The 25,550-nt window shown below is 41.9% G+C and overlaps 1 protein-coding gene across 1 annotated transcript in view; it reads right to left on the minus strand.

The window, feature by feature from the left end:
- LOC124619287 (gastrula zinc finger protein XlCGF57.1) overlaps positions 1–25,550 on the minus strand; it is a 135,415-nt gene that overhangs the window by 82,048 nt on the left and 27,817 nt on the right. Inside the window, exons 4-5 of the mRNA XM_047145557.1 lie at positions 10,933–11,078; positions 7,391–7,577 (exon numbers count right to left, since the gene is read on the minus strand). Of these exons, the coding sequence (XP_047001513.1) occupies positions 7,391–7,577; positions 10,933–11,078 (333 nt within the window). The remainder of the gene's footprint in view (positions 1–7,390; positions 7,578–10,932; positions 11,079–25,550) is intronic.

Consider the following 25,550-nt stretch of genomic DNA (forward strand, 5'->3'; position numbering starts at 1 on the left):
GCATGGTCTCCATGACAATTAATGCAGCGGGAGGAAGGAGGTGGACAGATGCCTTCGTGAGCATCCCTGATACAAATCACATATTTGGCTGCGTTTTTACATGATGTGCTGGTATGATTGAACTGGTGGCATTTGTAACACCGCAACAGATTGGGAATATAAGGGTGCACAGAGATGGCGTCATGCCTGCCTTCATCTTGGTAGAAGCGTTAACTGATCGAAAGTCTTGGTAGAAGCGTTAACTGATCGAAAGTCAGGAACAATGTGCGACTGGGCACCAAATCGGCAGCTTCCTTTTTCATAACTCTATGAACAGCAGTAACGCCCTGATCCGATAGATAATTAGTTATTTCATCCTCCGTCACACCATCCAACAGCCAGGTGTAGATAACACCGCGGGATGAGTTAAGTGTGCTGTGCGCCTCCACTTTCATAGGATATTCAAGGAGGATTTGGGCCTTGAGTAGTTTCTGGGGCTGGAGAGACTATAAATTTCCAAAAGCAGAGTACCATTGCGGAAACGAGAGCATGACTTCACAGGGCCGGCGATGCCATCCACGCCTTTCTGTATAACAGAGGGGTTAACAGTAGCAAAAGTATGGTTTTCGTCTAAACGTGAGACTACTTGATATGAAGGGCAACAGGAAGAGACATTGAGGCAGGAGCCTCATTCCACTTTCGTTTATGGGAAAGACTCTGAAAAAGAGAAGGAAATGTCAGTCATTGGGAAGAAGTCCCCCATGATTGCCAGCATCTCCGACAGCGTGCTCCTTCCAGCAGGGGCCCTCCAAAGGGGAGCTCCCCACCTTAGGTGATTGTCCTCACCTTAGGTCACACCTCCCGAACAACAGATGGTGGGAGCACTAGGAAGAGAAGGAAGGTAACAGCTCAGGCAATCACCCGTCCCTGGGCCTGGCCTGTACCAGGGGGTATGTGCAGGCCCTACATGCCAACCCGTGGCTGGGAATTACCTGTTACCCAGTCTCCTGCTATGTGGCAAATGCATGGGTGGCTGTCAGGCACACACAGGGAGGAGAAGAAAAGATAAGAAGGAAAGGAGGAAAGAAAGAATGGCCTCCAATGCCACAGCAGAGGAAAAAATAGATCAGAACAGGGGACGAAGGGCGGTGCAGGGAAATGAGGGGGCAGTGCAGGGAAATGAGGGGGCAGTGCAGGGAAATGAGGGGGCAGTGCAGGGAAATGAGGGGGCAGTGCAGGGAAATGAGGGGGCAGTGCAGGGAAATGAGGGGGCAGTGCAGGGAAACGAGGGGGCAGTGCAGGGAAATGAGGGGGCAGTGCAGGGAAATGAGGGGGCAGTGCAGGGAAATGAGGGGGCAGTGCAGGGAAATGAGGGGGCAGTGCAGGGATAAAGAGATACAGCAAAAGAGCAGTGCAGGGAAAGAGAGATACAAGGAAAGAACAGTATGGGGAAAGAGCAGTACAAGAGAGAAGAGGCCTACAAATAAACCAATGCTATTGAGCTTCAAGAGCCCATGGAGGCACGAGACATCTCCCCAAGAGAGGGGAAAAGGACAGAAGAAGAGGGGACAAGCAGCACTCAAAAAGAAGTGGTGCTGTGAGGGCTGTGACCCCATGGTCGCCAAGCACGTATTCACGAAAGAGTGGTGAGGCCCCTGGGGGGGTAAGTAGTCCAAAATTCCATAAACAGACTGGGCTGTCCATAACTAAATTCCTGAACTAAACAGAGATTTCAAAAGTATGCTTCCCATGTGAATGGAAAAGAAGGCTTGCAACCAGTATCGACTACCTATTCTGGGCTCCCCTTCTAGGCAGGAAGTCAACATGAAAGTGCTACATCCATGATAGATGGCTCCCATTTTCCTATGGAACATTAATAGGTTCAGGACACAGGAGGAGGAACTGAAACTCCAAGCACAGGAACACCTCCTGTGCTTATGTTTGCAAGAAACTCATTTGAAGGCAGCTGATGTCCCTGTACTACTACTACGAGTCTATACCTCTATCGCAGCTATGATCTAACTGAGGAAAGAGCCAAAGGAGGGTTCACTGTCCTGACTGGGGAAAGGGCCAAAGGAGGGGTCACTGTCTGTCAATAACGCACACCACTCCTCTGCTCTCCCTCCTGGCAGCTGAATTACAAGCAGTTGCAGCTTAAATTCATGTGTGTTAGAGGATCACTTTTTGCACACTGTATTTACCTCTGCATGATGCAATAAACTCTGTTGCTATCACAGATCTTACGGGAAAACTCTCCTGACCATTTCTCCTACTGGGACACTTCAATGCCCATCATGTCTTTGTGGCTCAACCTCTACTTCCCCTCACAGTAGGGTTTTGGAGAGTCTCATGAGCTGTGCATTCTCAACACGGGTACCCCATTCATTTTTGTGCTGCTTGCGGGTCATTCTTAGACATCGACCTCTCTTTCTGCTCTCCAGCTCTCACAGACTCTGTTCAGTGGGAAGTCATTGACCACTTCCCACTCCACATTCACAATCTGGGTGGAAAATTACCTGAACAGAAGCCAACAAAATGGATGGTCAGCAGGGCCCACTGGATGCTGACCAGCCAGCTGGCTGGCTGTGTTTGAATACTGCAACAACATGCAGGAATGGGTTGACACCACCACACAAATGATCCATCATGCCACTGACTTATCAACCCCAAAGTCCTCAGGTCAGCTTAGGAGGTCACCTGTTCCTTGGTGGACCAGTGAGTGCCACTCAGCAAACCAGGACAGGCATGTGGATCTTCAACAGTTTAAGTACTGCCCAACATCAGACAATCTCTCAGTCTTTTGGGCCATGGGGCCCTAGGCTCAAAGCAATAAAAGGTCATGGGAAATTGTTCCTGAACTCCATCAACTGTTCCACTTGTTCAACAAAAACATGGGAAGCATTCTCAAACAATTCCAGTAAATATAGTCATTTAACAATAGCAGCAGTGCTGAAACAGGGGTCTCTCCAAACAATGCCTAAGAGACATCGCTCAGATGACGGCAGAGAATTTTGCAGTGACTATTGACGACGCCAGCTAGGATCTAGCATTTCGCCGGCACCATTTGACTGGAGAGAGGTCAATTTAGACTTCAGATCACAAAATTCTGAGTATTACAATTGTCATTTCTCCATGTGGGAGCTGGAATCGGTGCCGTCTCAGACTCGTGATATCGCATCCAGTCCTGACCAAATCCAGTGCTGCACGCTCTTACATTTGTCAGCAGCATCAAAGGAAATCTTCCTCAATTTTTTTATTTTATGTGGCAGACAGGCGACTTTCTCAACTCGTGGAGAGGGGCAATCTGATATCTCTCCTCTGACTATGAAAGGAAAAAATATGTTCCAGTAGTTACTAGAGTGTCACCTTAACAAGATCCGTAAAGAAGACCCTGAGTGAATTGTTAACTGTTGACTGGTCTATTTGTTAGAGAACAAGCAACTCCTTAGCCGCTCTCATTGTTGATTCCGGAGCTTTTGGTTCACTGTCGACAACTTGGCCCAACTAGAGGCAGATATTCAGTAGGCTTTCCTACATAAACGATACTGTCTCGGTACATTCTTTGACATCAGTAAGGACTACTACCCTACTTGGAGACACAACATTCTTATCCAACTCCATCAATAGCCACCTCCCCCAATTTTATAGTCCTTCCTGACTTAAGTGGCTTTTTAGGTCCTGAGTAGGTGACACACTGTCATATCATTTTGAGCAGGGCAGAGTTTTAAGTGTTACCCTCTTTGCCACAGACATAAACAGTCTCACACCTACGGTGAGGAGTCTTCTACAAAGCTCCTTATTTGTGGATAATTTTGCCGATTTCCGTTCCTTCTCCAGTGTTGAACTGTGGCTCGCCATTCACAACTTACAGTGCTGAGTTTGGAGAAGTGGGCTGCAACGATAGGTTTTCAGTTTTCTGCACATAAGTGTGTGTGTGTGTGTGTGTGTGTGTGTGTGTGTGCATTCATTTAATTGCTCACATTGCATTTTTAATTTATCTTACTTGCAAATGACGGATACCATACTAAATTTTAAAGACTCAGTGAGGTCTCTGGGCCTCATTATTTGTTCCAACTTGTAATGGTTACCACACCTGACTTGAAAGCCCTAACCCATAAGGAACTGAATGCCATAAAGTGCCTTAGCTACAAGTCTTGGGGAGCAGACAGGGTGAGTCTGCTCCAGTTTTATAGGGCTTTTATGCATTCACGGCTAGACTATGGAAGCACAGCATAAGGATCAGCCAGGCTTTCTCACCTGAAGATCATTGATGTTGTCTACCATAAAGGGATGAGGCTGGCCACAGATACTTATACAACCAGGTCTGTACCCAGTCTCTGCACCAAGGTTTGGAAATGCTACTCACCATCCAGTGGCAGCTCATAACAGTGTGTCAGGCACGTAATTTCCTCATACCTCTGACTTCACAGCATAACATACTGTTGCACACCCACCTTTGGGATGCTTTTTCTCCAATTATTCATGAGCAACAATGTCATTTGGGATCTGTGAGCAGTGTATGCTGGAGTTACTTGGTGTGGAGCACGTACAACCCCAAAGCCAGGTTTTAACTGCTTGCCACCTTGGTTACTGCAGAGCCCAGAGTAATTTACATATGGTGCAGTCAGGAGAGATTGTACTCTTGCATATGTTTTTAATACATTATTTTATGACATTCTAACTGAGTACCACAACTCTACAGCTGTCTTTATGGATCAGTCAAAACAGGTGGACTCCGTTCATTTCTATGTTGTTTTCCCTGATCACGCCCTCAAGGTCGACTGCCTCGAGACTTTACTGTCTTTGACATGAAATTATATGCAATCTTGCGGGCACTGGATCAAATAAGATGTGCTTCAAGTGCTACATTCGTCATTTGTTTTGATTCTCTGAGTGCCCTTCACTGCCTACAACACTTGTACCCAGCAGATAATGTAGTCCAGAATATCCTAGACACCCTCCTTCAACTACAATGGGTGGGGAACGAGGTGTCGTTCTACCGGGTACTGGGGCACTTGGATATTGTGGGGAATGAAATGGCAGATATAGCAGCCAAAGAGGTGGGTCATGATCCTCAGTTATTTCAGTGTGCCATCCCCCTGCCTGCTATCGCCCAACTGAGGTACAGAGTCATGGGTTGATGGGAAGACAAGTGGCTGGAAGTGACAGATAATACTCTGCACCTAGGAAAGCCTACTGTGCGGCCTTGGCATACTTCCTTTCTTACGGCATGTGATATTGAGTGATTGTGTGGAACAATGTAAATGATGTACAATTAAGTACATGAGTGAGTGAGTGAGTGAGTGAGTGAGTGAGCCAACGTTTTTAGCCCTTTTAACCATATTCGTTTCTTTTAGTATTTGTAAGAGTGCTGATAACATCCCCTCTATACGCCCATACACCACACAAACAACAACAAGCCACTCCCCCCCCCCCACCCCCACCCCCCAACCACCCACCAAAGATCACTTCTCAACTTCTCACCTCAACTGCAGTTTCAAACCCAGAGACAATTACTGATATTTCTCTCTCTCTCTCTCTCTCTCTCTCTCTCTCTCTCATGCATGCCACCCCCCCCCCCCCCCTATCCCCCATACACACACACACACACACACACACACACACACACACACACACACACACACACCACTTATAGCTTGGAAAGAAGCACTGTGGGGGGGAAAGAGACGCCTCACTCTCATGGGGGTTGGGTAGAGGGCACAGGGAGAGCAAAATGGACAGAGAGGAGGAAATGGGCAGAGAAGGTTGGGAGGATGAGATGGGCAGGGACAAGGGGGCTGAAAGAAGGATGTGGGTGATGGCTAGTGAAATAGGGAGGAGGAGATGAATAGAGATATAGGGAAGGAGATGGACAGAGGTATGGACACTGATGCAGGGGAGGGGATAGACATAGAGAAGGGGAAGGAGTGGGAAGTGTAGGACAGGGGTGGAAAATGGAGTGGGATAAGAAAGGAAGGAAGAGTAGAGTTCTTTCCATCGACAGCACAGTCACTAAAGTCAGAGAAAAAGCTCAGACTTCTAAAGGGTGGGGAAGGAAATTGACCATGCCCTTTTCAAACGAACCATCCCAGTGTTTGCCTGGAGCAATTTAGGTAAATCAGTGAAAACCTAAGTCTGGATGGTTGCACAAGGATTTGAACCACTGTCCACACAAACTTTACAGCGGACTGTCAGCCTACACTGCTAAGTTGAAATATGGAAAAAATTTAATGCATAATTTTAAAAAATTGCTCAAATAATGTTTTTACTCAGTAAGTTATTATGTTGGTTAATAACATTTTTCTTATAATGTTTATATTAAGCTGAAGCCGAAAATACTCTTTCACCCATTAACATTTTCTAAATGGAAACCTGCTGTCTGATGTACTATGATTACTGAATTGTTGTGCATAACAGGATTTGCTGGTTAGTATGGGTAAAAGTAAAGGCTTTGATGAACAGACAATGAATAAATATGTCACATAGTATGAATATTTTGATTTATTTTTAATTGTCATGACATTACAACCATTTCCCTGATCGTAAGCTTAACGATGCAGAAGCATATATTGTTACTTGATGTGAATGGGGGAATCATGCCACAGGGATGGTGATACCAGTCAGTTTACAGATTCTTGTCATATTTTAAAGATTTAATGAGAGAGTGGTTCCCAAAATATGGGACACTTATTTTTAATCTCAGAATTCTTTCCAAAAACTTTAAAGGAGTGGTAGTGTGTAATGTAAAGATCCAGTACTTTTATCTGATAAATTTTCCTTTATTTGTTACAATATTTTGTAGCCATTGTTAAAGTACTCTTACACAATAATGGCTAACCAGACTATATGTATGTCTAGTATTGGCCATAATAACAAATGTACTGTATGTGTTAAGCATGGGTTCATAAATTCAGAATGGGCAGTACTGCAGTCAAAACTTAATAATGTATCAAAAAGGAGGGGAGGGGGTGGGGGGAGGGGGGGAGGATTGTGATGGCATCATTATAAACTTGGCTCATTCAGTATGGAACTTCTTTTTTTACAGATTAATCACAGCAGTGTTACGAGCAAACATGTAATCTGCTAAAAATAAATTAAACTGTGTAAAATCTTCTTTTTCAAAAGTCTGTCTTTCAACACTATGCAGTCAAAGAAATTGCTTCCATAAAACCAGGCCCTGGTCTTAGGAAAGATCATAATGAATAATATTCAATAATCTACACTTTGATTAGGATTCTAGTGACCACTGAACTTGGAGTAATGTAAGTACTGAAAGAGTAGTGGGGACAGTCTTACAAGAACAAAATAAAAATTATATCGAGAAACATTAATATGCTTGTTTATGCTGATCATTAGCCTCATTTTGTCAGTTGTAGTGATGACTACAATGAAATAACCAAAAAGTGTGTACCATTCATCTGTTGTTGAACGCTGCCACCATCTTGTGATTCTGGTGGGTTATCAACTTCCCTTTCCTCTGAACTCTGGCTGCCTCTTAGATTGTTCTCATGTGCACTAGAGTCATCAATGTTCCTTTTGTCCACTACAAATAATGACCCATCAGCAGCTGGGCAGTAACGCATGTGCCTCTTGCAACCCTGAAAAATGTGTGTGTTAATGACGTCTAACATGTTATAAACAATTTGATGATTACTATACATAGTGTCACTGGAAGGAAACTACCAAACTAAATGTTTTATAAGAAGAACAATTTTTAAAAAACATCATCTTAAGTTTTCTTACTTATTTTACAATATAATGCAGATAGTCACATTATTTTTTAACAGTAGTTGACCAATTTCCCCAACATAATGAGTGTTTAGATATTTTATTAAATTATTTCATAGTTATTTGCAGCACTGTTGCTGACAGACTACTGGTTACACCTGTTAATCACTGGTAAATTGATCATTGAGGCAAATGAACTTTCATCTTGTCAAACATGACCATGGGTAAAACAGTAAGCACCAATAAATTTAATGGCTACAAAGTGGAGTCTTTTAAGACGACAGCACTGCAGACATAACACACTCTGGTTCAAATGTGTTAGAGATATGAGGAGATATTACGGCAACCAGTGTTCAGTTTTTTGCCTTGAGATTGCCATGTCTTCACACAGCCGAAGGATATCTGAAATAGAGGGAAGACTACGGTTTGGTATGATGAGGTCATTAGAGCTATAACACAAGCTTGGATGGCGAAAGGATGGGCCTTTTCAAGGAAACCATCTGGCCATTAGCACCTGGGTAGGTGGTCCTCACCAAGTGTAACTTTAGCACCTTAACCACTGTGCCACTTCACGTGTGTAAAATACTTTCCCTGTGGCTCAATGAGAATGGTATCAATTTTTAGTGCAGGTTGAGGGATCAACAGAGAGATCAGAAATCAGTGAAGTGACAAAACAATGGAACTATCAAAGACTAGATCAAAAAATACTGTGGACTATCTGCATCATACTGTGTCACTGTTCGCACCACCACCACCACCACCACCACCACCACCACCACCACGATCAGAAAATTACTGCTCATTGATAACAAAATGCAAATTACAACTGTTGCAGCTTCTAAGGAAATGCCTGGCAAATGTTGCTTGATCTTAGGAGTGGTTTTTTCTGACAGAATTAAAATATAACTAAAATTATTTTAGCTTTCATGGCATGTTCGACAAAGAAGATTTACAACCAGAAGTGTGAGCATGGCCGGAAATGTTCTGTTATATGCATGAAAAAATATATCTGCTGAACTAACATATTTACAGCAATGATTATACAGCTTTTGATTGCTATCACAATAACTGTATACAAAAGAAAAAACTAACTGCTGCTGGAAATGGACAAGGTACTCTGACTAAACATGCAAAACAGCAGTTTCAAATCTTCCAGAATTGGGCCAAATTTGCACAAGTGAAGAAAAGTGAGTTCAGATTCTTTCATAATGATGAAGTTAAGTATGTTCTTAGTTCCATTTTGTCTGCCTTCATCTACCGTTTTTACATATGAATCACATGACAAAGCAGCATCCAACATCAGTTTGTAAGATTTGTTTGGAGAAAACAAAACACTCCAACGGCAAAGCAAACAGGAGAAAAAAAGAAAGCTGTTATTGACCTGAATGCAACATAAGTCTTTGCAAGGCAAAATCCTTCAGACTTGCTCAGACAAAAATCAGTTCCATGTGAAACTGGCCCCCCTCCCTTTTTGGAAAGAAAGAAGGATAGTTACCATTCCCGACATTGTTATTGTTAAACTTGTAATCTATCACAGAACTAAAATAATGATGAAAAAAGTGAAGTTTGGTCTCTTTCAGTGCGTACTACATCTACAACAATTGTCCGCAACCCACTTTACGGCACTTGTCAGAGGCCACCCTGCACCACTACTAGTTATTTCCTTTCCTGTCCCACTCGCAAATAGAATGAGGGAGAAACAACTGCCTATATGCCTCTACATTAGCCCTAAAAATTTTTTTGTATCTTGTCTTCATGGTCCTTACGCACAATGTATGTAAGAGGCAACAGAATCATTCAGCAGTCAGCTTCAAATGTTGGTTCTCTAAATTTTTTTCAATATTGTTCCTCAAAAAGAACGTCACCTTCCCTCTAGTGATTCCCATTTGATTTCCCGAAGCATCTCTGTAACATTTCTGTGTTGTTTGAACCTAACAGTAATAAATCTAGCAGCCTGCCTCTGAATTGCTTCAATGTCTTCCTTTAATCTGAGCTGGTATAGATCCATAATGCTCAAGTAGCACTCAAGAATAGGTTGCACTAGTGTCTCCTTTTCAGACGAACCACAATTTCCTAGAATTCTCCCAAAAAAACAGAAGTCACCCATTTGCCTTTCCTACCACAATCCTCACATGGTCATTCCATTTCATACCAGTTTGCAATGTTATTCTCAGATATATAAAAAGACGTGACTGGGTCAAGCAGGGCACTACTAAAGCTGTATCTGAACATTAAGCATTTATTTTTCATACTCGTCCACATTAACTTACAGTTTTCTACATTTAGAGCTAGCAGCCATTCATCAAACCAACTACAAATTTTGTCTAAGTCAGCTTGTATCCTCCTACAGTCACTCAACTTTGACGCCTTATGGTACAGCACAGCATCATCAGCAAACAATCACAGTATCAAACACAATTGTGCCAGTAACATTTTGAACAATAGTATAAATTGATGGTTTTTTTGGGCCCAAATTTTTTCTAAGTGGGCAGTTTGTAACTGGGAGGAAGCAAAGAATTTAAGCAATTACCTCTATACAACATATGTCATAAGTACATTCTAGGCAGAACAAATGAAGCATTACTTCACACAAATTTATTAAAATGGAAAGAGCCACCACTATGAAAGTTCACATGTAAAGAGAAAATTCACGTCTAAAGAGAAATTTTTTAGGTCCATAAGTCTCTGTAATGCAAAAGCATTTCAAATAATACTAATAATACTTCAAGACATTTATCTTTCGCCATTTTGAGACATGTGCAACAGAGCAGTGGTAACAATCCTCTGCAATATTTTCATCGGAATGAATAAGTTAGGTTTTATCTCTCTTAAGTAACACTGCCATTATCGGAAATATCATCTGTACCCAATGATTTGTGTGGAACAACTTGTCAAATTTAATCTAAAATATGCAGTAAACAAAGTCTAAATGTTTCAGCAATTTAGAATTGAAGTTATTCTGCTTAGCGATGCTGTAACAAAACAAGACAAATAAAAACCAGCAAAACAGAAGAGACACCATTTAACAGCTGTTTTGGCGGCACAATTAATTTAGCATGTTTTCACATCTAACAAGATAAATGTTGGACACTTTCATTTCTTTTAAATACTCTATACGATAAATATTACTTATTTTAAAAGTAGTTATTAAAAAAGTGAAAAAACCAACTCGGTAGGCAGAAGGAAAAAAAATCAACAAAAAATGGTTGCTAAGGACTGACATACTGCCTGAGTGCTAAACGTTCTGTTACAGCCACAGCAGGCAAACGGTTCTTCACATTCATTTTCTGTATTATTTTGTTGTCCATTTTGTTCTTCCTTATTTTTCTCCACATTCAGCATTGTTTGTCTTCTTGTCCCCATTCTTGTAACTGTAAAAGTAATCATTGACAGAAAAAAATTATATAATTAATATGAGCAGTAAAATGAAGGTTATTAATGTCCATAAATATAATAGTAATAAACAAATGTGGAATTACTCTTAGATACCTATCAAATGCTATTGTAACCTGGAAATGCAATACAAACAATTATTACCAGATTAAGAGTTAGGATGCAAAAATGCAAGCAAAATAATATAAAAAAGGAAAAGGTAACATACATAATACATTCAAGTAAACAAACCTCATTTCTTAGAAATGTGGTGATTGTAATATGTAGAACAGGGGATTCAGAGGTAGGGGAACAACACTCCAAACTAATGTATGGTAGGTTCCAGTATAACAGCCTGATGACCATACAGTCACTGTGAAAGGGAGCACAAATTTGAGTGGAAGGAAATGGGTTATACCCTCAGTTATGGAACCATATATGTAATTTAGAAATACCACAGAAAACAAAGTGAAGAGAGTTTCTTAGTCACAGAAATTGTAATTAAATAACTGCACAACAGACAAATTTCAGGTTCACACCTCCTGGGATGCATAATTTTTTACAAATAAAATTATGTCTGCTTCTTCTCACATGCAATTAACTAAAGCAAGAGAGTCTGGTCTAGTAACACACAACACAAAACACTAATATGAAGTAGTACATGTAGCACTTTAACAAATACTACCAGCATGTGTGTGATAAGTGCTTAGCATTCTGAAACTGATAAATGTTTTCACCTGTCATCTAATGTCTTTAGTCCTAACTGTCACATGTGCCTATATCACAAGTTGTACAGCAACTGCAGATCTATATTACAAAATGGCTAACCTAGTTCATAGTTCATGTGCACAGTTCTAGCTGCAGGTTGCATATCTAACAGCTTCCAGGGACCATAAAAATTTGATTTTCAATATTTCATATAATTATTGCCCGCACTTAAAAATTCAAAATGCCTTCTTAATCTACTCATTTAGAGGCAAAATCTTATGTTAAATTTTAATACATTAAGACAAGTTTACAGTTACAAACTGTGCATCAGTTGTGAGGTACCACGTTTGCATCCCAATCAGCATTTAGCAAAATCTGCCAATAGTTTGTTCTTCAATGTCACCTCTGGTTTTTTTTTTTTTTTTTTTTACCTCAGCACTCTTAATACAAACTTGCCTTTTCAGAGGCAATAAAATGCACTACTATATGCAACAGGGAATTACAACATTTACGATTCAGTGAAACACATTTAAGTGAAGTAAGCATTTTATAATTTTTGTTCAATGTTCTTGGTCCAGATGAAAAGTCTTTAGAGACTGGGTGGGAGGAGGGGGAGGGGGGGGGGGGGGTTGACTTATGTTGTTGGATAGCTTGAAGCTTCATTGGCAGCTACTAACACCTGAGGCTTTATATTACCACCACAGACAGCATCAATGGAGAAGTCATGAGGCCCCCTCTTGTTGCTAACATGGTCCACAGTAAACCCTGGTCTCACATTAAGCCGTTACTGAATGGCAGTTGATGGGTCATGCCCAGATATAGAGCTGTTTCATGGGATAGGGGCAAGATGCAATTCCTATACTTGTAACAAACAGATTTTATGCACGCTTTCCTACTTATAATGAGACAGAGCAAGTGGGTCCAGTCTCTCCTGATTTGGCAGAAGTCTCTCATCTGTCACAGTCTAGGCACCAAAAGAGCGGAAACGGGGTTATTAGTTATAGGTAGTTTCACAGTTAGGTGTGTGATGAACACCACTGAAAAAAATTCCACTGTGGGAGGGGAACAAATCAAACATGCACTAGTGTGTATACTGGTAGGAATTGCCTGTCAGGTGGAGGATCCCATCCTGGGAACTACTGACAACACAGGTTGCAAGTAGTAGCAATTGTCACTAATGTTGGAACCACTGTCCGTCGTCTGACATATGAGATGATTCTCGGTTCTTGACCTGTTGTCAGAGACTGGCAAAACGGGTGAGACAGGAAATTTCATTTTTTGGGTCTCAGCACAGTTGTTGATCCATAGCACCATTCCAACAACTGGTTGGAGCACTCTGGTTTGCAACTGAGTTTGGAGTGTGTGTGTGTGTGTGTGTGTGTGTGTGTGTGTGTGTGTGTGTGTGTGTGAGAGAGAGAGAGAGAGAGAGAGAGAGAGAGAGAGAGAGAGAGCACCTGCCTGGGAGTTCCTGTACCATACGCTTCATCCAATTCTGTGATGACCTTGACTGGTGCTATAGGATGGACACTTGTTAAGTCAAGTCATGCTGCACAAGTCAGGTATATAACTAACAGAGTATTCACAGCCAAGTCCCAGAACCCATGTGTCTTAAACTGATATCAGAGCTTTCTACTGGCCATCATATTCAGATACACATAGCTCAGAATTATTCAAAGATAGCTTAAATTTGATTGCACATAAATACTCTGAATATACAGGTGATGAGTAACTTGCTCAGTATTAACTGGAAAAGCTATGCACCTGTTATTTGAAACTAATGAGTAACAGTCTTGAAAATAATACTGAATACTTTGCAAAACGACTGCCTCACCTCAGTATTTTGATAGCCCAGATGCCTAAGAAATATTTTATTATTACAATCTTCTACATACGTAAGGTACACCTCTGTGACTAGACAAACGGCTTTTTGACTGCTGTGTGTTTTGTTTCTTTTATTCATGAAGAATCCTTGGTGGCCTGTGCGGTAACCATTAAACGACTAACTAGGCATCACGCACCAGCCGACATCTCCATTAGCGATCACTAGAAGGTGACACGGCGGCCAAGTAACAGTGCACAATGACCATGTAGGCACATTCACTGCTCCCTGCCTCACGTCCCTATGTAGGCAATTGCCAACCAACACTCACCATTGAACTTTTTACTGTTTCTTGTCACGTGGCACTCTAAATATTGTACTCACTTCCAGAATGAGATTTTCACCCTGCAGCGGAGTGTGCGCTGATGTGAAACTTCCTGGCAGATTAAAACTGTGTGCCCGACCGAGACTCGAACTCGGGACCTTTGCCTTTCGCGGGCAAGTGCTCTACCAACTGAGCTACCGAAGCACGACTCACGCCCGGTACTCACAGCTTTACTTCTGCCAGTATCCATCTCCTACCTTCCAAACTTTACAGAAGCTCTCCTGCGAAACTTGCAGAACTAGCACTCCTGAAAGAAAGGATACTGCGGAGACATGGCTTAGCCACAGCCTGGGGGATGTTTCCAGAATGAGATTTTCACTCTGCAGCGGAGTGTGCGCTGTTATGAAACTTCCTGGCAGATAAAAACTGTGTGCCCGACCGAGACTCAAACTCGAGACCTTTGCCTTTCGCGGGCAAGTGCTCTACCATCTGAGCTACCGAAGCATGACTCACGCCCGGTACTCACAGCTTTACTTCTGCCAGGAGAGCTTCTGTAAAGTTTGGAAGGTAGGAGAGGGATACTGGCAGAAATAAAGCTGTGAGTACCGGGCGTGAGTCGTGCTTCGGTAGCTCAGTTGGTAGAGCACTTGCCCGCGAAAGGCAAAGGTCCCGAGTTCGAGTCTCGGTCGGGCACACAGTTTTAATCTGCCAGGAAGTTTCATTGTACTCACTTGTTTCAATGTTGTGAGTTACTATGTAATTGGTGAGACTGTGGGTATTTTTCGTGTTTGCTTCACAATCACGGATCCTGTGCCCCAGGCTACATTGCCGGGGGTGTCAATGGTAGTTGTGTTTCAACAATTTCTATGACAGCAGTATGACGAAAGTCAAGTCACACCTGAGGATGCATCTTTAATTGATGCAAAATCGGTCATGACTTTCAATAAAAAGTATTCTGCAGCCAGCGTGGATCACTTCATTCAAAACCTGTTGTTTGTGATACTCTCCCAACAGTCAGCTGTGAATATGCTGCTATTCCCACAAAACAATGAGTCAACAGAGGCCCTCCAACAGCTTTTCACTGTGTAATGGATACAGGCGTGATCAGAGCCCTTTTCTTCTCATGGATCTCGCCAAGTACACTATGCAATCAGAAGTATCCGGACACCCCCAAAAATATGTTTCTCATATTAGGTGCTTTGTGCTGACACCTACTGCCAGGTACTCTATATCAGCAACCTCAGTAGTCATTACATATCATGAAAGAGCAGAATGGGATGCTCCACGGAACTCACGGACTTTGAATGAGGTCAGGTGACTGGGTGTCATTCGTGTCATACGTCTGTACAGAGATTTCCACACTCCTAAACATCCCTAGGTCCACCTGATGTGACAGTGAAGTGGAAACATGAAGGGACACATACAGCACAAAAGCGTATAGGCTGGCCTCGTCTTTTGACTGACAGACTGCTGACAGTTGAAGAGGGTCCTAATGTGTAATAGGCATACATCTATCCAGACCATCACACAGGAATCCCAGACTGCATCAGGATCCACTGCAAGTACTATGACAGTTAGGCGGGAGGTGAGAAAACATGAACTTCGTGAAAGAGCGGCTGCTGATAAGCCACACACCATGCCAGTAAGTGCCAAACGACATCTTGCTTGGTGTAAGGAGCATAAACATTGGACAATTGAGCAGTGGAAAAATGTTGTGTGGAGTGACAAATCACAGTATACAATGTGGCGATCCGATAGCAGGGTGTGGGTATGGCGAATGTCCAGTGAACGTCATCTACCAGTGCGTAGTACCAACAGTAAAATTCGGAGCTGCTGGTGTTATGGTGTAATAGTGTTTTTCATGGAGGAGGCTTCCACCCCTTGCTATTTTGCATGGCACTATCACAGCACAGGCCTACACTGACATTTTAAGCATCTTATTGCTTCCCACTGTTGAAGAGCAATTCAGGGATGGAGACTGCATCTTTTAACACAATGGAGCACTTGTTCATAATGCATGGCCTGTGGCGGAGTGGTTACACGGCAATAACATCCCTGTAATGGACTGGCGTGCCCAGAGTTCTGACCTGAATCCTAAAGAACACCTCTGGGATGTTTTGGAATGCCGACTTCACGCCAGGCCTCACTGACCGACATCGATACCTCTCCTCAAGGCAGCACTCCATGAAGAATGGGCTGCCATTCCCCAGCACCTGAGTGAATGCATGCTGGCGAGAGTGGAAACGGTCATCAAGGCCAAGGGTGGGCCAACAGCATACTGAATTCCAGCAGTACCAGTGGAGGGCGCCACAAACTGTTAAGTCATTTTCAGCCAAGGGTCCAGATAGTTCTGATCACGTAGTGTATGCAACAGCTTTTGTACAAACTGATCCCTCTCATGGAACGAGTGTACCTGTCCTTCAATAAAATGTGTGCTTTGCTATCTGCCTACTTTCAGTGCCACTGTCTTGTCAACTATATCCCACTTGGAATTTTATCCAAACTAATCATACCATCCATGGATGGCTCAATTGCAGGGACTCAGCAGGAAATGCCATTTTGCGACTTGTGTACATAATGAATTGTATGCCAAAGTGATAATTTGGAAAGCCATTATTCGGGGGGCTTTGGATAAGGAGGTGCATTAGAAGCTTTACACTTTGAAGACCCTACTTTGAAGGACTTTTAAAATTAGCTCAATCCTTCGAAGTATCCTGTCCCAAGGGCCGTCTGTTAGATTTCGGGTACGAGGTGGCACCTCTCGCTTCAGACCTGGAAGAGGAATTCGACCTAGCTGAAGCAGAAAATGCAGCAACCGCTGAGAGCAAATATTATCACCCTCCAGCTCAGTCTCGTGAAGGAGGAAAGCAATCTCGTCCCCCTGACCTGTACATATTTCCATTGTGCCCAGAATGTTTTCAAAAACATGTCGGAGATGACTAACCAATAGGTGAGCACAGTGCAAGGCATGCTAGATGGGATGACATCTCGTATCACTTGTCATGCTCAAGGTAAACAACACTCACAATTTCAGAACACACTGGATATTAATTGAGATAATTATTAATTCATCTAAATCCTCCAACCTGGGAGTCTACCTTCAGAAATCGTTCATCACACTCACTTTTTGCAACAAACAAGTCCAGCCGCAGGTTGATACAGGTCCCTCTGCCCCTGTTAAACTTTCAAACATATCTGCAACTGGCAGTGTCTCCCCTGCCTCCTACAGCTTGCCGCTTGGAGGCATATAACATGAAAAATATCCCACTTAAATTATGACTGTGGCATCATGCACACAAGATGTACACCACCTCACCTTTCCGGTGGTTCACTGCACAGATACAGAGAATCTTTTTGGCCTCAACACTCTCTCTCAGACTTCAGATTTGCCACCAAGGTGGCCCATCTGGTCTCTGAACAAATACTGTTTCAAGAACTGGATGACCTCAGTAAGGAATACGCTGAGATTTTCTCCAAATGTCTTGGCAAGGTTAAGATCTTTATGGTACGCATTACCTTAAAAGTGTTAGCACGCACCTGCTTCTTATGTGCACTGCTCAAGCCCGTCGCATTGTGGGAAACCATTAAAAATTAATTGTACAGGTTGACTGCCTTGAATGTCACTGAACCAGCATCTTCAAGTTAGTGGATGACATCATTAGTTAGCATAAAAAAGCCACTGGGAAAACTGTGCCTGTGTGGAAATTTTAAGGTTACCATCAATCCTGAATCAAAGATCGAGACATATCCCATTCTGAAACCTATGAAATTTCCTCAGCCCTAGCGGACAAACAGCATTTTTCAAAAATCGATCTCACTGAAGTCTGTTTAAAACTACTTCTGCACAAAGAATCACAGAAAGTCCTCATAGTCAACACACTGCATGGGTTGTGTGGGTTAAAATGTATAGTTTTTAGGGTGGCCAGTGCCCCAGCTATTAGTTCAAAGATTCCCTGAACTACTGCTGCAGGATGTGCCAGTATGTGTACATTACCTCGACAACATCATGGTGATAGTATGCACTTAGCAAACTTGTGGCAGCTGTTTAACACCCTCCAGTCTGCAAGCCTCAAATACAACCTTGAGAACTCAATTTTCTTTCAACCTAGGGCATGTTATCTCGCACAACAGTATTCAAACCACACAGAAGCTGGTAGAAGCCATCATCGCACTTCCTCACCCCAGAAACCTAAAAGTGCTTCAGTCTTTCCTGGGATACATCACATATTACAGTAAATTCAACCCAGATGTGGCATTGATTAGGCACCCGTTAAACAATCTCCTAAAGAAGGCAATACTTTTTGTCTGGTTAGAAGCGGATGAACAGGCTTTCAAGACTTTGAAACTGGCCCTCGTATCAGCCCTGTGTCTGGCAACATTTTAATTGGGTAAACAGTTGATGGTGGTGGTGGTGGTAGCCAACGGACCCTTCTGAATGGGGCACTGGGGTTGTCTTGGTGCGTAGAGGTGCAGACAGCTGGGAACATCCGATCACCCCTGGAGTTTGACCACGATATGACATTGTGCTTTTATTTGGAGGTAGAGAATAAGCAGATGCTAGAAACTTTTCCAGTCATGGTGCTCTGTGTGGTGACAGTAATCGTGAAAGACACAATTTTACAGCAGTTGCTGTGGTCCTTCCAACAGTGCTGGCCCGACCGCATTCCTGGTCAGGACTCCAACCCATTGCATCATTATTTTCATCTTAACCACTGACTCATCTTGGCAGATAGCATCCTCCTCTTCACTACTGACCAGTGGTCTCCCCAGAACCTTTGTAACCAACAATATTACAGCTCCTGCACAAGCATCTTGTTCCAGCTGTTCTCAGTGTGAACAGCAGCAGGCGGTGTCCTGTCAGATGTTCTCTTCCTCACCGACACCCTCCCACCCGTAGGATCGGGCTCATGACGACTTTGCAGGATCCTTCTTGGATACAATCCGACTGACTATCGTCTTCGATGCGTACTGTAACTTTCCGTACATGGTCCAATGTCGGTCCACGAGTGCGGAAGCTACGGTTGCTGTGTTTTTATTGAAGGTCTTCCTCTAATGCTGGTGGTAGACAATGGACTGCAATTTCGTTTTGAAGTTTTCAGCAAGTTCAGCCATCGCAACAGCATTCCCACACTCACTGTCACTGCCTTTCCATCCCCAGTCAAATGGTGAGGCCAGAAGCTCATGCACACATTCAAGAAACAGATGCTAAAATACATGGCCAATATTTCTCCAGAGGAGGCTGTCAAGGTGGTTTTTTTTTTTTTTTTTTTTTAATTCATACAGGGCAAAGCCAATAGGGGAAAGGCACTTGGTGGAAATCCCTTACGCTCAACAGATCCGCACCTTTCTAAACTCAAGCTGTGTTGCCTGTGGGCTCATTCACAATGCCACGTTGATATTTCTGGGTGGCACTCACATGTGGACATAGGGACCTAGGTGCCATCAGGACAGGTGGATTCCAGCAGTTGCATGGCAGCTGCAGGGCTACGATGTGTTCACTCTGGAGATGGGGTAGTGACTCGCCATCAAAATCAGCTGCATTTGCGGCAGGGGACTCAGCTGGCTCCTTCTCTGAGCTCTCTGCGATTTCGCCACCAACCTTCACCCCTTCTCCTAGTACCCTCTGCTCCCTCCCCTCTTGTTCCCAAGCTGTTCCTGCCTTCAACCTCTCCGCACTTTGTGCCATCCATGACCCTGCTCCCATCTTCTGCTGTCTGTGGGCCCCCAAGATGGAACAGATATCAATGACAACCAGGCTGCAGTACTGGTTTTGTTGGCACCGCCCCCGCCTCTACTGGTTTTTTCAGTGTCAGGACCAATATGGACATGGCATGACCTCCACTATGGCAGAGACACGGCGACAACTTCCGTGCTACCAGGAGGGATCCTTCTGACCATATACTCCTGTCTGTGCTGACAGGGAGCTCGTTAAGCCGGAGAGGTCATCTAATGCCCCCAACATTATCATCCTAATTCAGGGCACTGCCGGGATGTCAGCCAAGCATGTGCTGTGGTGGCGAGATGAAACTCGTTGCTGCTCCACGGACGAAGGGTTGTGGTAACCAACGGATTACCACCTAGGTGTCAGGCACCAGGTGATGTCTCCATCAGTGGTTGTAGGAGGGAAGATGGTAGCCGAGCGACAATGCACAACGACTGCACGGCCACATTCAGGGCCCCTGTCACATGCCCCCATATAGGCAATCACTGTCTGGCACTTGCTCTCATTCAGCTCTGGCTCCACACGCAGCTGACATTGTCAGTGGGCTCCATATGCATCTTACATTGTCATTGAAACGTGTAAAACTGTTGGCACACAGACTGTACTGTCAAACACCAACATTGTGGTTCAGCATGCTGCTGAATTCTCAAATGACACGACTTGTGCATATTTTTACGCTTGCTTTAAAGTGGTTTACGCGATCACAACACACTCCAGTGGCAATTGTCAGCTGTACCTGGATCATAAATCACACTGTTTGCAAAATGAACGAGCATAAAATTCCTATATTAGCTCTATTACAATTTACTTCCGTCCCTTGTATACCTGCTATTCAGGTTGTTCTGTCTGTAGTACACATGAATAAAAACTTTAATATCGGTAAACATGTCATAAAACATTGGGATAGTACGATGTCCAGGACATTGGCTTATAAAAGTTCCATTACAAATAAAGCAATACAAATTTACAATAGTTATCCACATAGGATAAAAATTTTTCATCATTCTCACTTTTTAGTAAAAAAAGGTCATTCTTACTTGATCACTGTTTCTACTCAGTACCAGAATCTTTACAACATGTAAATTACAAAACTTAAAAGAAAAAAAGGGGCAAAATTTCTTACTGCAGGTGGTGCAAGCTGTTTAGTAGATTAAGCTAATCGAAGAAACTCACTCCTCAAAAAGAGCACACTTATATTTACACAACATTGAATATTATAATATATTAAACTAATAAAAAAAGTATAAAAACCTATTAAAAACACGAAGGTTAGAAAAAAATATTTCATTGTAGTGGGACGCAAACCATCACCACATCATAATGTGGTCACAGAATCTGAGATGCTATTCATTGTGCTAAAGCAACCAAGTACTAGAGCGGACCGTATCCAGCTTCTTACCATTTACTGGAAGCTTCAATTATAGCTACATTAATAACTGAAATTTAATCATAACAAATAGTACCAAAACAGCGCATTTCTTGATGGATCATCAACATGCATTTGACTTCAAATTACATACTCTCATTATATGTAAGTAACTATAATTATTTTCCCATGAATATGACGTTTCTTATCATTTTATTACACCAAATCATACAATTAACAGTGGGTTTTTGGGATCTCCTCAGTTCACTGGTGCTCAGAAACAGCACATGTACATACGGGTTTCAACTGAAGGCCAATATGGTGCCTTCCAACTCTGCACCGAAGGGAAATGGCATGCACGTAACATAGGTGGCATGCTGGCATCTCATTGATCAATATTTAAACACATTTTGAGAGTATCTAACATGCTATACATTTCTCTACAAGTTTGGAAAGACTTCCCAACATGCTATTCCATGCTATGACGTCAGAAACTCGGCACGCTCAATGCTCACGATTCAGATGCATGGCCCGTGTGCCAACGACTTTACTGTTTCTTGCTACATGGCACCCCGAACATTGTACTCGCTGTTCTACCTTATACTTGTGATCTCAAAAAGATACTTAATCTAGCTGTGATTGTGTGTTTTTATATATTCAGTTACAATAGCCCAAAACACATATTTTTCCTCTACTGTAAGTATATACAGGACATCTGCTAAAATGGTTCTAAATCTGTTTCTACACTACATTTTCCGGAAGTCATCTCCAATCATTAGGTTAAAAGAGCTTTTTTGATGCACAAGTTACAAGATTTTAATGACTGTTTCACTTACAATTCTGTTTAGCACAATTGTGTCACTATGGGACTGTGTTTATTTACCTGAACAGACCTGGATGTCCTATTCTGAAAACTTGTATGATTATTTCAGTATCTGCTGTTTCAAATTTATTCAAATGCATATTTTTAGTACTGTATGTTTACCATCTGTAGTAATTTCAGTCAAAAGCTATTACCATCTATCGTCTTTTGTTTATGATTTGGTAGCTGAGTAAAATTGTTTTCATTTGGGAATGATAGAATTTAAACAAAATGATAAACATTTTAAACCTTCAGGCTACCTCCATGCATGATTTTTTTCAAGAATATCACCAATGAGACAAAATTAGCAACTGTGTGGTGCTGGGAAAGAGGAGGGAAAGGGTAGGGGGAGAAGGAGGGAGTCTGAGCTGCAGTAAACACTGTAGTCACTGGTGTTTGTAATGAAAGTGATGTTAATTTTAACGTTGATACTAAGAACTTCCTGTTTCCCTCGCCTTCAAAATTTCACCCAACTTCAAACTTTCTCCATTCATCAACCCCCCCCCCCCCCTTTCTCCTTCATCAGTTTCCAGTCTCTTACAGTCATAAATAAGCAATTAGCATTGCAATGATAGTGCGTGTGCGTGTGTGTGTGTGTGTGTGTGTGTGTGTAGTACCAGAGCCCACATGCCAACAGACCAAAGGCCACAACAATTCAAAATGGCCAGCTCCAAGATCAAAAAAGAGCAACAGCAGTGGCCAGGAATTGGCGTGCACAGGCCACACTATTTCCTGCTACCAGATAAATCAACTGGAGCCAACGACGTATGTGGTATCACTTCACAAGGTAATTACTTGGGCTCGCAGTCTAGATCCGGTTTCAGCACAGCAAGCAGCCCTGCAAAGGCTTCACCAGAGCATCACTCGCCACACTCCAAATGCCTCTCCACTCTGCATGTCACTGAGGAACAAGACTTTGTCAATGTAACGGTGCCATACCAGGAGGCCTCAGCAATCTCTGCTTGACTACTTCTTCGCAGCTTTGACATTTCGGTCATAGTACTGGTAGTATTTGCACAAACTCAGACAATTTCTCTGGTTCTCTCATAAGGAATTCATCAGGTAAGTATGATCCTGAGAAACTCCAAGTATTGTAATTACATTACTTTTTTTTTTTATTTTAACACCCGCCTAAGACTCTGGACACTAACTTTTGGATTCTATTTCAGAACTTAACTTTGTTCAGGTAATTGGGAAATTGTATGTTAAACTTCAGACTTTAATTTGGTCAAACTTACAAACTTTAATTTTGTGGAACTCTGAAGCTGTTTTTGTTTTAATCACTCACTTCCAGAGGACCCATGTTGTTTCTTTGGAAGTTACTCATCGTGTTACGACAGAGCCAGGGCATGTTACATATTTTGTTTACAATAAAACTTTTACTTTTTAATGCTGCATCTGATGTATTTCCGTGTGTTATTTCCATTGGGATGGGAGATATCAATTGCTATATAAGAATGTAATAAACCAAAACTAAGGGTTCAAAGAATTAAAAATCACTAATCTTGCAGATTTCTTTCATAAGAAGAAATGGAAATTCATACTGAAAAGAATAATTCAAAGTCTTTAAAATTGCACAAGCCAGTTCTTGTAGTGTTCACTGCTGAAGGTGGTTATAAAAGTGAGGAACCCTTGAAATTTCGTTCACTTCACTTCAGGAACTCAGTTCCAACAAAATTTGATCATTTTGAGAACTGCTGAGATATTAGTATCCATATCACACACAGGTACTGCAGTAATTCATATTTCTGGGATAGCATTTGAGATGTTCACTGTGTTTCCACAATTATTTGTGAGCATAAGTGTCCTATACTCAAGAAAGCATTTGATAAGACAAGCATAAGCAAACAACATAACCAAAAACATCTTAATAGTTGTAAAATGGGTTCCATTTTCACTTTTAACAGGAGCATATACATCACTCACTTATCTCTGGCTAGCCAACAACATAGCCCTATGTTGCATTGTTTATGTTGACTGTGTTTTTATCACACATTTCGTGCTCGTACTGTTGTTGTTGTTGTTGTTAGTATTCAGTCCAGAGACTGGTTTGATGCAGCTCTCCATGCTACTCTATCCTGTGCAAGCTTCTTCATCTCCAAGTACCTACTGCACCCTACATCCTTCTGCATCTGCTTAGTGTATTCATCTCTTGGTCTGCCCTCCAATACTAAATTGGTGATCCCTTGATGTCTCAGAATATGGCATACCAACCGATCCCTACTTCTAATCAAGTTGTGCCACCAATTCCCCTTCTCCCCAATTCTGTTCAGTACCTCCTCAACAGTTACATGATCTACCCATCTAATCTTCAGCATTCTTCTGTAGCACCACATTTTCAAAGCTTCTATTCTCTTCTTATCTAAACTATTTATCATCCATGTTTCACTTCCGTACATGGCTACACTCCATACAAATACTTTCAGAAACGAGTTCCTGACACTTAAATCTATACTTGATGTTAACAAATTTCTCTTTTTCAGAAACACTTTCCTTGCCATTGCCAGTCTACGTTTTATATCCTCTCTACTTCAACCATCATCAGTTATTTTGCTCCCCAAATAGCAAAACTCCTTTACTACTTTAAGTGTCTCATTCCCTAATCTAATTCCCTCAGCCTCACCTGATTTAATTTGACTACATTCCACATCCTACTTATGTTGCTAATTGGGTAGATATTCATCAGATCATTTACCACATCAAAATGACAAACTTGTGACTTTAGAAAAGAAAAGAGAAAAAAGACCTAGTTCTCAGAGTTAGCTCATTTGTCTCCATTACAAATGATGTTTAACACTGCCTGAATACTTTGTATACTTTCCCGTTTGTTCATAAAGTGAACATAATTGTACACTAACATACCATAGGCATTTAAATACAACATAGATTCAGGGTATCTACTACAGTGAAGTGACCACTGATCTGATGGATTGTGGGCACACTAATCTTTGAAATACACTGTATCTCAAGCTGATGGGGTGGATTGTGGGCACATTAATAAAGATATTGTTCTGAAATTTGGCTGAATTACTCATTGGGAATGTCCACAATGTGTAATAGGCTGATTTTTTCATTTTAATTTATTAATTAGTTACTGCAAAACACATGATAAAACTACAGCTTTGTTTCAAACATACACTATTTTATAATTTTATCAAATTTCAAAAAACTGTGCTACTAGTCTGTGCACAATACCCTATAGATTAAGAAAATGGTTTTTTTATTTTTTTTTTTATTTATTTCAGAAATGATTTTCAGACTGCACGACTTCCAACGTGGGTACACCTCATTTTGGACCGAGCAACTTTTAAATCCTCACATAGGGGGAGCCCTTAATGGTAATTGAATTAAAAAAAACAAAAAAACAAAAAAAACAAAAAAATTCAGAAAATGTTGCCAAAAAATCAGAAAATAATTTGCAAAAAGATTTATGTTGATTACTTCACTTGTTTTCAAACAAAAAATCATAAAAATTGTTTATATTATAGGGTGACTGAGGGGAATGGGCCCTTTAGAAATCATTTACTCCTGTAGTGCACAACAACACTTCACTTTAAAGAATACCACAGTATACTTGCTTTATCTCTCAATCTCTGTCTCTCTAGCTGTGAATGCACACATGTAATACATCAGCATATCTCCTAAAATTGTTGCACAAAACTACAGACT

The sequence above is a fragment of the Schistocerca americana genome, chromosome 6, assembly GCF_021461395.2.
Source record: "Schistocerca americana isolate TAMUIC-IGC-003095 chromosome 6, iqSchAmer2.1, whole genome shotgun sequence".
NCBI classification, from domain to species: Eukaryota; Metazoa; Arthropoda; class Insecta; order Orthoptera; family Acrididae; genus Schistocerca; species Schistocerca americana.